General features: G+C 45.1%; 1 protein-coding gene across 1 annotated transcript; it reads left to right on the top strand.

Annotated features, from left to right (window-relative positions):
* Positions 1 to 459: 459 nt before the first annotated feature.
* On the top strand, positions 460 to 13,575 carry NOXA1 (NADPH oxidase activator 1). The gene is made up of 16 exons (XM_069985987.1): positions 460 to 712; positions 3,491 to 3,573; positions 3,804 to 3,912; positions 4,025 to 4,162; positions 5,026 to 5,133; positions 5,624 to 5,683; positions 5,849 to 5,886; positions 5,979 to 6,117; positions 7,352 to 7,411; positions 7,614 to 7,683; positions 10,012 to 10,076; positions 10,156 to 10,404; positions 10,796 to 10,992; positions 11,433 to 11,538; positions 11,790 to 11,913; positions 13,152 to 13,575. The coding sequence occupies exons 1-16, from the start codon at positions 539 to 541 to the stop codon at positions 13,244 to 13,246; spliced, it is 1,815 nt and encodes a 604-aa protein (XP_069842088.1). The 5' UTR covers positions 460 to 538; the 3' UTR covers positions 13,247 to 13,575.
* Positions 13,576 to 13,966: the final 391 nt, after the last annotated feature.

The following is a 13,966-nucleotide window of genomic DNA, read 5'->3' as shown; positions in this document are numbered from 1 at the left end:
CTTACTGTTCTGGAACAGCAGTGCTCTGTACTAGTACTAGGACCACGGCAGACCTGGGGGCTTTCCCTGCTCACTTGTCACCGCATTGCATTATGGGGATTGGGGATGACAATGGGGACCTGCAGGCGTCATCTGACTGTATAACACACTTGTACGGTAGACAAAAAGCCTGGTCAGGAACATATCGGCAGGTTACAGGCGGACGTAAGTAACTGCTCCTGGAATATGGGATAAGTTTTAGGGAAAAACCAGGGAGATGTCTTCCTTCTGTCTATAGGTATCAGTGGTATCTTCTGTCCATAGGTCAGATCTGGATGAGGAAGCGGAGATACAAAGAGGCCTCAGGTGTGATGCAGCACAGGAATCTCCAGGACGCCTCTGTCATTACTGAGCTCAGGAATCTGAGGGAGGGACCTGGGGACAATTGCTTCCTGATAGACGGGGCGCCTCCTCCTCCTCCACCTGTTCTGTGTGTACGTGAGCCCGGCTCCTCACTCATCTCCTCTCCTATATCCAGGCTGATCCGTCCGACGACAAGATGCCCTACAAGGATCGGGTGAAGTGCTGGCACCAGGGCGTCCTGGCCGCAGACAACAAAGACCTGAACGCTGCCATGAAGAACTTCACCAGCATCGAGGATCCCCCCTCTAAGATCTGGTTCAACATTGGCAGCATTCACCTCCTGAGAGACGACCTCCTGAGCGCCCTGCAGGTACCCGCCGCCAATCTTATAGGGGAGGGATAGGGAACTCTCCGTACTCCGGCTGTTCCAAAACTTCCTATAAAGCTTTGGCTGTCCAGGCATGATGGGAGTTGTAGTTTAGCAACAGCTGGAGGGCGGAAGGTTCCTCGTCCTTGTTATAGGGAAAAGTTGTGTCTTCTAGTTACTGATTATAGGGGCGGCCAGTGGTGGATCACACAGGTCACATTAGGATCCATCCATGATCTGTAAGACTATAGACGATTATAGGAGTGTGTGACATCAGGGAACATCACTTATCACTAAGTGACTGTAAGAGACTTGCTGTTCCGTGACCCAGCCGGGACATGGAACGGCCAGTCTCAGAAAAGATCATCCCGGCCGGTACTGCATCAGGGTGCGCCCACGTCAGGACATCAGAACTCCCCTCCCGCACGCTTTATTGTGTGAACTGACATGTCAGTTTTCTGCGGTGCCGCTAGGGGTCCCGGCCGGAGGGTAAACTATGCGTATACACTACGGCCGGGATTCCCTCAGCCTGCAGCACTATGTAAGTACCACAGAAATCAGGGCTGTTATAACAACGGCCGGGATTTCTGCGGAACTTACGTATTGTGAACATAGCCTAAAGCTGTATCAGTATATTATGTGGGTGGTATATAGTATATAGCTTATCATTATATTATGTGGGTGGTATATCGTGTATATAGCTGTATCATTACATTATGTGGGTGGTATATAATATATTTCTGTATCAGTATATTATGTGGGTGGTATATAATATATTTCTGTATCAGTATATTATGTGGGTGGTATATAGTATATAGCTGTATCAGTATATTATGTGGCCGGTATATAGTATATAGCTGTATCAGTATATTATGGGGGTGGTATATAGTACAAGGCTATGTGAGTATATTATGGGGGTGGTATATAGTATATAGCTGTATCAGTATATTATGTGGCCGGTATATAGTATATAGCTGTATCAGTCTATTATGTGGGTGGCATATAGTTTAATGGTGCGTTCACACCTACAGGATCTGCAGCAGATTTTCTGCAGCAGATTTCATTTAAATAACTGAACACAGCATCAAATCTGCTGCAGATCCTGTAGGTGTGAACGCACCCTCAGGCTATATCTGTATATTATAGGGGTGGTATATAGTATAAGGCTATATGAGTATATTATGGGGGTGGTATATAGTATATAGCTGTATCTGTATATTTTGGGGTTGGCATATAATATAAGGCTATATCAGTATATTATGAGGGTGGTATATAGCATGTAGCTGTATCATTATATTATGTGTCCGGTATATAGTAGAAGGTTGGGTTCACACCAATTTATTATTTACTAGAAAATTCCCAGTTTTTGTATTTACGTCTCTGACTTACAATAGCTGTAACTTTTACGTCCGCCTCACCGCCTGTCACCTATCTTTCATCAAATTAAAGGGATTCTCCACCTAATGAGTTAAGTTCTGCAACTTTCTCATGGACTTCTATTTCTCCCTATTGTCAAGCTTTGTGCTTGTGTATACATCCATAGAATAGTTGTTGCTGCTTGTTACAGCCAGGAGCTCGGACACACTGACTTCTCCCTCAGTGTCAGCCAGACGGGGCCAGGATATATGTGTGTCCATCCACTGACAGGGAGCTAAGAGCTTAGAAAGGAGGAAGAACTGAAAAGCAAAGTGTACAGAAAACTAAGAGCTGATCTGATGTTCACTGAGAAGCGGTAGATAGGGGGCGCTGCTGTCCTCCAGGGGATGCAGTGAGTCAGTGCGCTGGTATGTTCTTACAGACACCTGGAGAAGGAATCGCTGAGAGTCACCGATACAAGGAAGTGACAGCAGGAAATAACACAGCTCCGTCTATTCCTCACCCCGGGAGTCGGGAAACCTGTTTAGGATCGTGAGGAATTGTCCTGGTGACACCACAGCAATGGACGAACCACACGGTGTCCATATCAAGTCTTATCAGGCCTGATGTCAGCATCGGGTCTAGTAAGACTTAAAGGGGAACTCTGGAGATTTTTCTTTCAAATCAACTAGTGTCAGAAAGTTATACAGATTTGTAATTTACTTCTATTTAAAAATCTCCAGTCTTCCAGTACTTATCAGCTGCTGTATGTCCTACAGAAAGTGGTGTATTCTCTCCAGTCTCACACAGTGCTCTCTGCTGCCACCTCTGTCCATGTCAGGAACTGTCCAGAGCAGCAGCAAATCACCCATAGAAAATCTCTCCTGCTCTGGACAGTTCCTAACATGGACAGAGGTGGCAGCAGAGAGCACTGTGTCAGACTGGAGAGAATACACCACTTCCCGCAGGACATACAGCAGCTGATAAGTACTGGAAGACTGGAGGCTTTTAAACATAATTAAAACTTTCTGACACCAATTGATTTGAAAGAATGTTATTTTTGCTGGAGTACCACTTTAAGGGCAAAAACTCCAGCTACGGAGATAGTCTATCTGTAAGGCCTCCCAGACCCCTGTAGGGTCCATATAAAATAACAATTCTGGGGGGGATCTTTATTTAGGACGCTTCATTATTCCTTCAGGAAATGAAAAGATATATACACTTACAATCTGTATACAATAAAGTGCTCAATCTAACCCTGTCCGTATCCATAGGACTGTATCAGGCTCTGTAAGGACACGCCCTATTGACCAGGGAATGGGAACACCCAGTTGTCAATTGATTTGTGCATTTCCAGGAGGACTAACAGAGGAGCTTACAGGACAGTAGAATAATACTGTGTATGTGTTGTGTATCTCCCGGCAGGCATACAGCCAGTCTGTCACCAAGGACCCCTGCCTGGCCGTTGCTTTCTTCCAGAGGAGCTATGTGTATTTTAAGCTGCAGTGGTAAGTCCTGTGTTACTCCTATGTGGGTGTTATATGGCTGCACTCTATATGGTGCATTACCTCTCTATGTATGGGGCAGATGGCCGGGGTGTTGCCTGTGCAAACGTTGGTGAAGTCGGGTGCCCCCCCCCTCTTAATGCACATTACTGATATAATCTATATCCACTCAGCCCTTGTATACCTCTATACTGCTTGGATTATTGAGTGACCATCTGATAAACTTTCCCCAGGTATGAGAAGGCGTTGGGTGACACTCACCTGGCGATGGCCCAGCTCAGAAACAACAGAGTTATAGACTACAAGCAGCTGGGTCTGCACCACCTGCTCCACGCCTGGGAGGTAAGTGGCAGCTCAATAGATTACATTGTTTTAGCAATACCCAGACTGACCTCTAGAGGGCCGCTACTATTACTGTGTGACCTGAACATGGCCTCTGTTGTGTTTGGCGCAGGTGCAGTATAACACGGCAGTTATCCTCAGTTACATGGGGAAGTGGGAGAGCGCCCAGCAGAAGATCAATGACGCTGTCACAATGCTGCCCGGGGACACCAGGAACGCCAAGCTAGAAGCTGCCCAGGCTCAGATTCAGGTAAGTGGGGTTTGTGATGGTTTACATGCTGCGAGGGCTCATAGAGAAAGCCTGTGAGTCCTGTCTCCACCACTCATAGAGAAAGCCTGTGAGTCCTGTCTCCACCACTCATAGAGAAAGCCTGTGAGTCCTGCTTCCCCCACCACTCATACACAAAGCCTGTGAGTCCTGTCTCCACCACTCATAGAGAAAGCCTGTGAGTCCTGTCTCCACCACTCATAGAGAAAACATGTGAGTCCAGTTTCCCCCACCACTCATAGAGAAAGCCTGTGAGTCCTGTCTCCACCACTCATAGAGAAAGCCTGTGAGTCCTGCTTCCCCCACCACTCATAGAGAAAGCCTGTGAGTCCTGTCTCCACCATTTATAGAGAAAGCCTGTGAGTCCTGTCTCCACCACTCATAGAGAAAACATGTGAGTCCAGTTTCCCCCACCACTCATAGAGAAAGCCTGTGAGTCCTGTCTCCACCACTCATAGAGAAAGCCTGTGAGTCCTGTCTCCACCACTCATAGAGAAAGCCTGTGAGTCCTGCTTCCCTCACCACTCATAGAGAAAGACTGTGAGTCCTGCTCCCCCACCAACCATAGAGAAAGCCTGTGAGTCCTGTCTCCACCACTCATAGAGAAAACATGTGAGTCCAGTTTCCCCCACCACTCATATAGAAAGCCTGTGAGTCCTGCTTCCAACAACACTCATCCTGACAGACGCCCTTTAATTTTCCCTAATACCATACTAGTCATGTGACATCTTGTACTGTGCAGAATGGAGGTATCGGAGTCCCCCGGTATGTTATATTATAATGATACGTGATACATTGGCTATGATACAGATGACGTCACCATGTCCCGTATGTCTCTCCTACAGAACCGATGTTTTCTCCAGCCGATCCATGTACCAGACGGGGAAATTTTCAGGCCTCGAAAGCAGGAAGTGGAGCAGCTAAATTTCAAAGATTTCCTGGGTAAACCGAAGGTGAGCAAAGAGCGTTACACCTGGTGAGTCAGCCCCGGTCCATAAACATGGCAGCCGCCCGTCCTGTCAACAAGGATCTGTGACTCTTTACTTCCTGGAGTCTCCATGATCAGATGCAACATGTATCAGAATGTAACATATCACAGATATCCAATGTATTTGTGCACTATGGAGATGGATGTGCTGGGACAGAAGAAACTCCTTCCAAAGGGGAAAACATGAATGCTAAGGCAGATGTTGTCTCCATCCTGTTCTAGATTCTGGGGTGGACACTTACAGTGGCCTGGACCATCCATCATGATAGGTTATGGTCACTCACTGCCCCTACAGCCATAGCATTATAATGCAGAGTATAGAGCGCTGTGCACACACACAGACACTCACCACCCCCACAGTCATAGCAATATAATGCACACACATGGACACTTACCTCCGCGGTGCAATTATATGTATTGTAAATTCTAATAAAATCTCTTCATTTACTGATCAGGTCATCTCATCTGTGTTTCCTGATGACCAGTACAGCGGCTTTGAGCCCCTCCGTCCTCAGGTAAGTCTTAAAGGATCCAGGGTACCACTCCTCTATTTAAGGTTTGCTATCAGTGCATGATGGGAGTTGTAGTGAGTTACAGGTTAGGGGACACTTTGCTGTCAGTGCATGATGGGAGTTGTAGTGTTGTGGTTGTATAAACCTTTGGTCTCTTCTGTCCTGCAGAGACCGGGATTCTACCAGCCGTGTGACAAGGCCTTGCAGTAAGTTCTTCATCTTCTGTTCTACAATACAAATATAGCATTTTGCAGCATTGACCTAATGTGTGATTTCTGATGTCATGGGACCCTCACAGAGGCCGGTATCCTGGATACCACCGCGTCCTGGTCCATTACTATCCTGAAGACTCTGAGGAGGTGGCCGTGAGGGCCAACAACATCCTCTTCGTTCTGCATAAACACGGCGATTGGGCAACGGCCATCCTAAACGGGCAGGTAGGTGTGCCGTATGCCGGGGTAGCTGTGCAGTGTTGTGGCTGCTGCGTGGGTGTTGGGTCACTTGGGCACTTGTAACAGTGGCCAGGAGTGGTGTTGGAACCCACACCCAGACAAAGGGGCACTGTGCTTGAGGTTTAAGGATAAGTGTGAACAGGTGTGTAGGTGCAACAATAAGAGACCAAGGGTCCAATAGTTTAACCAGGATAACTTGGTTTACTGGTAAGAACTTCAGTGCAATACACGTTAGGTACACTTCTGTAACTGCAGGCAAGAGGTAGTAGTAGTAAGGAGTTGTAACAGTAGGGCAGAGTAGTGGAGCGTCTTGAGGGTCCTGTCTAATGTAGCTGTGTACTCAGCCGGCATATCGTAGTGGAGAAAAGAAATAGAAGAAGATACTCGTACTCGCGTATAGATTCTGTGATCTGACCGCCTTTTGCCCTATAGTGTTGGGGTACCCGTCCTGCTAGGGTTGTACGAGGTCTCAGGACCCTGCGTTGGGTTGAACAGATTTTCCAAACCTTCCTAGAAGAGCTGTGCGTTACAGTAGGATACGTCAGCTTTGTTCACGCTATTTGTCCTTTTGGGTTCAGTACCTAAACACTGGGTTACTGCCCAGGGTCTTATAGAAGGTATTTGTGGTTTGGATAAGGTCTCCTCAGAGGACGTCACTCCCTCCTGGGTTTCTAGCACTGCATGCTAGCTGTAGTCACTAACATAAAAAGAATAAGTCTCTTTTGGTCCCTGACAAGGGTCCTGGCCTAAGCCGGGCCTTGGCTTCACTGTGAACTGTGCTCTCTGTGTCTCTCCACTGACTCAACGAGAAGACCTTCCCACCAAGAACTATCTTTGTTTTATAGGGTTCCCTTAGCTAGCCTGTGATTGGTGGGGCTGTGTGTGGGTAAGAAAGAAGAGATGGGATAGGAAGAGAAGAGCCTGCACCTGTAACAGGAGGAAACATAACATGTGACATAAACGGTTAACCCATTCCTTCCTTCAGCTGTGCATAGTACAGTACATAATAAATAATACAGCGACATCTAGTGGGGAAATCACTTAACAAACCCTCCTTCATCCCCTTCTGTGTGAACCTGAGTGAGTATAGGAAACTTAGGTGTATAGAAACTCAGTGGCACACCTGTGCTAGGTGCCTTGTACTGTATACATGATTGTATGCCATTCTGTAGGTGGGTGCAGCAGTGACAACCTCTCTGCATTTTTCTTCTTTTCTTAGAAAATTCTCATCCCAACCAATTTTTTGGAACCGGTGGATGCACCCAAGGCGGATATAAAGGTAACTACAATCCATTGCATCTTGTGGGTTGTCTAGGATTAGAAAATATAGAAGTGTTCCTCTAAAAAGAGCGCCACACTTGTCCACAGGTTGTGTGTGGTGTTGCAGGTCGGTTTCTAATGAAGCTGAGCTGTGATACCAGAGACAGCATGGAAGGCCGTGGATTCTATTGATAATATTTTTGCATTCTTGTTGTTAACAGCGAATTAATAATGGGATCCCTCCGCCCCCCATGAAGATGCCGCCCACTAGACCCAATGCCAAGACCACAGGTGAGCAGCATATTGAGCAAGTCAGGAAACTCAGGACTGATGCAATGAGATGCTGTTTGCACAAGGCGTTTGCGTACTACGCTTTGCTGCTTTGAGCTCTGTTTGGTATAAATTCTCCCTTTAACCCCTTCTGGATCGGGCTAATTTTCGTTTTTGTGCTTTTCGTTTTTTCCTCCTCGTGTTTAAAAGGCCATAGCACTTGCATTTTTTCACCTACAGACCCACATGAGCCCTTATTTTTTGCGCCACTAATTGTACTTTGCAAACCAGAAAAAATTAAATGTGTGGTGAAATTGAAAAAAAAAATGCATTTGTTTTTAACTTGGGGAGGTTTTGTGTTTACACCGTTTGCCCTAGGGTAAAACTGATGTGTTACACATGTTCCTCAAGTTGTTACGATTACAACGATATGTAACTTGTTTAACTTTTATTTTATTTGATGGCTTTTAAATAATTAAAACCTTTTTTAGAAAATAAATGTTCCTTAAAATCGCTCCATTCCCAGGCTTATAACGCTTTTATCCTTTGGTCTATTGGGCTGTGTGATTGATGCGACCAAAAATGCATAATTTTGCACTTTGGGATTTTTTTGCGCTGACGCAGTTTACCGTGCGAGATCAGGAATGTGATTAATTAATAGTTCAGGTGATAACGCACGCGGTGATAGCAAACATGTTTATTTATTTATTTATTTTTATTTATAAAATGGGGAAAGGGGGGTGATTCAAACTTTTATTAGGGGAGGACGCTTTTTATTAATTAAAAAACTTTTATTTTTTTTACACACATACTAGAAGCCCCCCTGGGGTTAGGGTTATTCCCCCTGAGGTTAGGGTTATTCCCCCTGGGGTTAGGGTTGTTCCCCCTGGGGTTAGGGTTATTCCCCCTGAGGTTAGGGTTATTCCCCCTGGGGTTAGGGTTATTCCCTCCGGGGTTAGGGTTATTCCCCCCTGGGGTTAGGGTTATTCCCCCCTGGGGTTAGGGTTATTCCCCCCTGGTGTTATGCTTATTCCCCCTGGGGTTAGGGTTATTCCCCCTGGGATTAGGGTTATTCCCTCTGGTGTTATTCTTACTCCCCCTTGGGTTAGGGTTATTCCCCCTGGTGTTGGGGTTATTCCCCCCTGGTGTTGGGGTTATTCCCCCTGGGGTTAGAGTTATTCCCTCTGGGGTTAGAGTTATTCCCTCTGGGGTTAGGGTTATTCCCTCTGGTGTTGGGGTTATTCCCTCTGGGGTTAGGATTATTCCCCCTGGTGTTGGGGATATTCCCCCCTGGTGTTGGGGTTATTCCCCCTGGGGTTAGAGTTATTCCCTCTGGGGTTAGGGTTATTCCCTCTGGTGTTGGGGTTATCCCCTCTGGGGTTAGGATTATTCCCCCTGGGGTTAGGATTATTCCCCCTGGGGTTAGGGTTATTCCCCCTGGGGTTAGGGTTATTCCCCCTGGGGTTAGCATTATTCCCCCTTGGGTTAGGCTTATTCTCCCCTGGGGTTAGGGTTATTTCCCCTAGGGTTAGGGTTATTCCCCCCTGGGGTTAGGGTTATTCCCCCCTGGGGTTAGGGTTATTCCCCCCTGGGGTTAGGGGTATTCCCCCCTGGGGTTAGGGTTATTCCCTCTGGTGTTAGGGTTATTCCCCCTGGGGTTAGGGTTATTCCCCCTGGGGTTAGGGTTATTCCCCCTGGGGTTAGGGTTATTCCTCCCCTGGGGTTAGGGTTATTCCTCCCCTGGGGTTAGGGTTATTCCCCCTGGGATTAGGGTTATTGCCTCTGGGATTAGGGTTATTCCCCCCTGGGGTTAGGGTTATTCACCCTGAGGGACTTCTAGCATGCCTGCTCTGATCTCTCATTGAGATCTATGCAGTATAGATATATAGATATAGTATAGATATACTGCAAAGATCAATGAGATCAGTGTTCTATTGCTATTGGCTGCTGCAGCCGAAAACAATAGAATGCTGAGTCGAGAGCAGACCCCGGCTGGTAACAGATGGAGGGATTGCTCCTCGTGCGTGCTGATAAGTACTGGAAGATTTGAATTTTTTTTAATAAATTACAAATCTTTATAACTTTCTGACACAAGTTGATCTGAAAGATTTTTCTCTTGCTATGAAGACATTGTGCTGCACTGGTCTTCATCATGACAGCTACCCACCTTATACTGGTAGGATATGCCATCACTATATAGCCGGCAGCGGTCCAGCCTCTGGGGCCTTCACCAAGGTGGTGGAAGGACGGGGATGTCTCCTTGTTCTTGTGTCCATCAGCAAAAGGGAAGATAAATCAAACTGATGTTTTCTTGTATTATATGATGCAGATAGTTCCTTTCTATTACAGGAAATCCGCTACCGACTCAGCAGGTACCACCGCGGCCGACGCCTGCCCCCCCAGTGCCCACTGAGGTATGTATACATCCTGGAGCAGGAATAACTACAACATACATATATTTCATGTCTTCATCAACATCTTATCCTAATCTAGAAGACAACAGGAGAAGACCCAGGGGACTCTCCGAAAGACGACCAAGTGGTGACCGCATCTGCCCGCGTGGAACCAAAGTTGGTGGCGAGCGCTCCTCCAGAAAAAGCGGATGAGTCCGTCCATCCTGGATCCGCAGAGATGTCCGCACCTACAGGGATCAAGGAAGCCGCCGGTCAGAGACCAGTGCAGAGGGTAGAGATGGTCGTCACTCTACAGAGCTGTGCACCCGTCACCCAGAAAGTCGAAAAGGTGAAGGTCATTCCGCCGTCTCTGTTAGAAAGTTGTGTTGGATACCTACAGGTTCAGCTATAATGAGGGAGGGATAGTTCAATGTTCATATTAATGGTTCAAGTAAATAGGGGAAGCATCAGTGCATGTTTCTCCAGATGCGGACACAGCGCCACCCTTGTCTATAGACCGTGTTTGGGATTGCAGCTCAGCTCCTATCAAGGGATTTTCAATAGCAGTGACAACCAATAGACAAGGATGGCACTGTGATTGAAAACAAATCCGGTCCATGTGACTAAGTGATACGATTGCTTTGTCTTAAAGGACCCAGGCAGCCTTCACATTTATCGAGAGTTAGAGGCTTAAAATATAATGAATGTCGTCAACTGTGACCCTTTATTCTATGACACAGGGAACAACAGAAACTGAGAAAGGCAATGTACATGGAGAGGGATCTCCACCAGTGGAGGAGGACGTTGTCACACTAAAGGTGCACACAGAGTTCACTGTAGATTTATCCGTCAGCAAGAACATCACCTACCAGGAGTTACAGCGCCTCCTCAGGAACAAACTGAAACAGCACGGAGAACAGATGAACATCCAACTTGGGTATTAATTTAGTCTAGTCTTTGGTTTTCTTTATTATAACTAGTGTACATCCATTATATTACTTATAAATTCCTGCACCCCAGAGCTGCACTCACTATTCTGCTGGTGGGGTCACTATGTACATATATTACATTACTGATCCTGTACTGATGCCGAGTTACATCCTGTACTATACTTCAGAGCAGCGCTCACTATTCTGCTTACCATGCAACATTGTTAACAAGCTAATGTCAGGCACCTCTAATGCTTTGCTTCGCCCCTATAATAAATTGTTGCAGTTTTGATTTCCCTGAGTGTCCAGTGTAAAGACGTCCCAGTCTGGAGTATAATACAGGCAACTATTTGCTTTGTTGTAATAGGTAAACATGAATAAGTAATAACTTTCAGTGAATTCTTCCATTGTGATTATTGTTAGTCACATAACTGAATGGGTTAATCAGTTACAGGGATACAGAGGGTAAAGACGTAACATCAGTGAGGGATGACGGAGACCTACAGGGGATGTGGAAACAAGCGAGAAACAAAAGCCTGATGCTGTGCTGTAAGGTAAAGAATTCTGAACTACTTAAAGGGGTTGGAGGTTTGAGAAACATGGCAGCCTTTTTCTAAAAGCAGCACCGTAGCCGCCATATTCACGCTCGGCTAAAGTCACCTAATGGAGTTAACCTGCAGTACCACACACAACCTATAGACAAGTGTGGCGCTGTTTCTGGAAAAAGCAGCCATGTTCTTCTAATCCTGTATAATCCAAAGTGTTAGTAAAACCATACTGACTGACTGACTGGTCTTCTGTGCAGGACGCCTATCATTGTGTCGGGAGACCCATCCTCTATCGCATGAAAGCCATCTATACATATACAGAAGAAGGACCAGAAGATCTGCCCTTTGAGCAAGGAGACATCATTGAAATCTTCTCAGAAGGTAATACTCTCCAAGACTTGTAATATTTATTGGACTGTGGATTGTATGAGAGTGTTCATGTGGATGCATGGGGGTTTTACAGTCCGGCCCCTTATATAAGGGAATGGTCATCACACCTATAGACATATTGTACAGATGTCTCGATATAAGGTTTGTTATCAGGATTGTTTCTTGCAATATGCTGAGACACAGTGCAGGGATGTAGGCATTAAAAGTGTATAACTTAGATACAAGGTAATGAAATATAACCAATAATTTACATACAAAGGTGTGAAGTATAACTAATAACTTAGTTACAAGGGGGTGAAGTACAACCAATATCCCAGACACAGATACAAGGGGATGAAATATAACCAATAATTTAGATACAAGGGTGTGATGTATAACTAATAATTTAGACACAGTACAAGGGTGTGAAGTATAACTAATAACTTAGATACAAGGGGGTGGAGTATAACTAACAACTTAGTTACAAGGGGATGATGCATGACCAATATCCAAGACACAAGAGGGTGAAGTGTAACTAATAACTTAGAAACAAGGGGGTAAAGTATAATTAATATCTTAGAAACAAGTGTGGGAAGTATAACTAATAACTTAGATACAAGGGGATGAAATATAACCAATAATTTAGATACAAGGGTGTGAAGTATAACTAATATCTTAGATACAAGGAGGTGAAGTATGACTAATAACTTATTTACAAGGGGGTGAAGTACAACCAATATCCCAGACACAAGTGGGTGAAGGATAACTAATAACTTAGATAAAAGGGGGGAAGTATAACTGATAACTTAGATACAAGGGGATGAAATATAACCAATAATTTAGATACAAAGGTGTGACGAATAGCTAATAATTTAGATACAGTACAAGGGTGTGAACTAATAACTTAGATACAAGGGGGTGAAGTATAACTAATAACTTACTTAGAAGGGGGTGAAGTATAACTAGTAACTTACTTACAGGGGGGTGAAGTATAACTAATGAGTTAGTTACAAGGAGGCGAAATATAACTAATATTTCAGGCACAAGGGGTGGAGTATTACTAATAACTTAGCTGGAAGGGGTTAACTATAACTAATATTTTACACACAAGGGGTGGGGGGAGTATGTCCATTATTACAGACATGTCATGGACCGCTCTGTAGACCACCAAACATGAGCCTTGGGCTAGAGGTTAGATTTCTACGTTTTGCTTGGGATGTGCGCGTCATTATGTCTTTGTTCCCTGACAGTGAATGAAGAATGGTTGGAGGGTCACTGCAATGGAAGTATTGGAATATTCCCAAGATGCTTTGCTGCCAGAGTCAATGAACAAGAAGAATCCTAAAGATAGAAGACTACAGGTTGATGCCTTTGTCTGATCTGTATCGCTCAGCAGTCTGTAGCCAATAAGCCTCTCCCTGACCCGTACAGGCCCTGGTGTAACTGCATTGGGACATGGGGCACATCTATCTGTAATAACAGGGGTCAAGGGGTGCTGGAGGTCGCGTCTCTCTGTTTCAGGAGTTATTCCTCATACGTTGTACATACAGTATTTTATGTTATTTATCAGTGAAGATGAATGGAAAGTAAGTTGAGCTCATGTGAATGTAGTTTTGATATATATGTCTGTGTATTTTAATATATGATGTACATTAAAATGTTTCTATTCCATAACAGTTGTGTATGAGATGATACTGACCTTCTGATGTATGTGCTGTGCTGGTATAACCTGCTAGAACTATACTGTACAGCTGCAAGACTCAGATGAGCCACAAGGGGGCGACATTTACCACCATTCTCTATCTCCAATACTGTGCTGTACAGAAATCAGGAATATTTTTGTTGGTCACGCTCAAAACCAAAGTAATTTATGCTGATGGTTTTTGGCAAACCTTTTCTTTTTTCTAATTTACTTTGGCTGATACTCTTCTATTGGTTTTACAGAGAATTAAGCCAGGCCCTGTTTTTAGGTTTTATGCAGTATTACAACTCTCCTTTGTTCATTTGTGCTGAGCTGCAATACCACCAAAAACAGTGAGAACAAGGGTGGCGCTGTTTCTAAAAG

The sequence above is a fragment of the Dendropsophus ebraccatus genome, chromosome 10, assembly GCF_027789765.1.
Source record: "Dendropsophus ebraccatus isolate aDenEbr1 chromosome 10, aDenEbr1.pat, whole genome shotgun sequence".
In the NCBI taxonomy this organism is placed as follows: Eukaryota; Metazoa; Chordata; class Amphibia; order Anura; family Hylidae; genus Dendropsophus; species Dendropsophus ebraccatus.
Note: the sequence above shows the minus strand (reverse complement) of the source record. Positions and strands in the feature narration are given on the sequence as shown.

Bases quoted from the DNA above. Each gene is read 5' to 3' on its own strand.
- NOXA1 (XM_069985987.1), top strand. From the start codon at position 539: ATGCCCTACAAGGATCGGGTGAAGTGCTGGCACCAGGGCGTCCTGGCC. The intron at 4,163-5,025 runs GTAAGTGGGGTT...TCTCTCCTACAG, and splicing joins CTGCCCAGGCTCAGATTCAG to AACCGATGTTTTCTCCAGCC. The intron at 6,118-7,351 runs GTAGGTGTGCCG...TTCTTTTCTTAG, and splicing joins CGGCCATCCTAAACGGGCAG to AAAATTCTCATCCCAACCAA.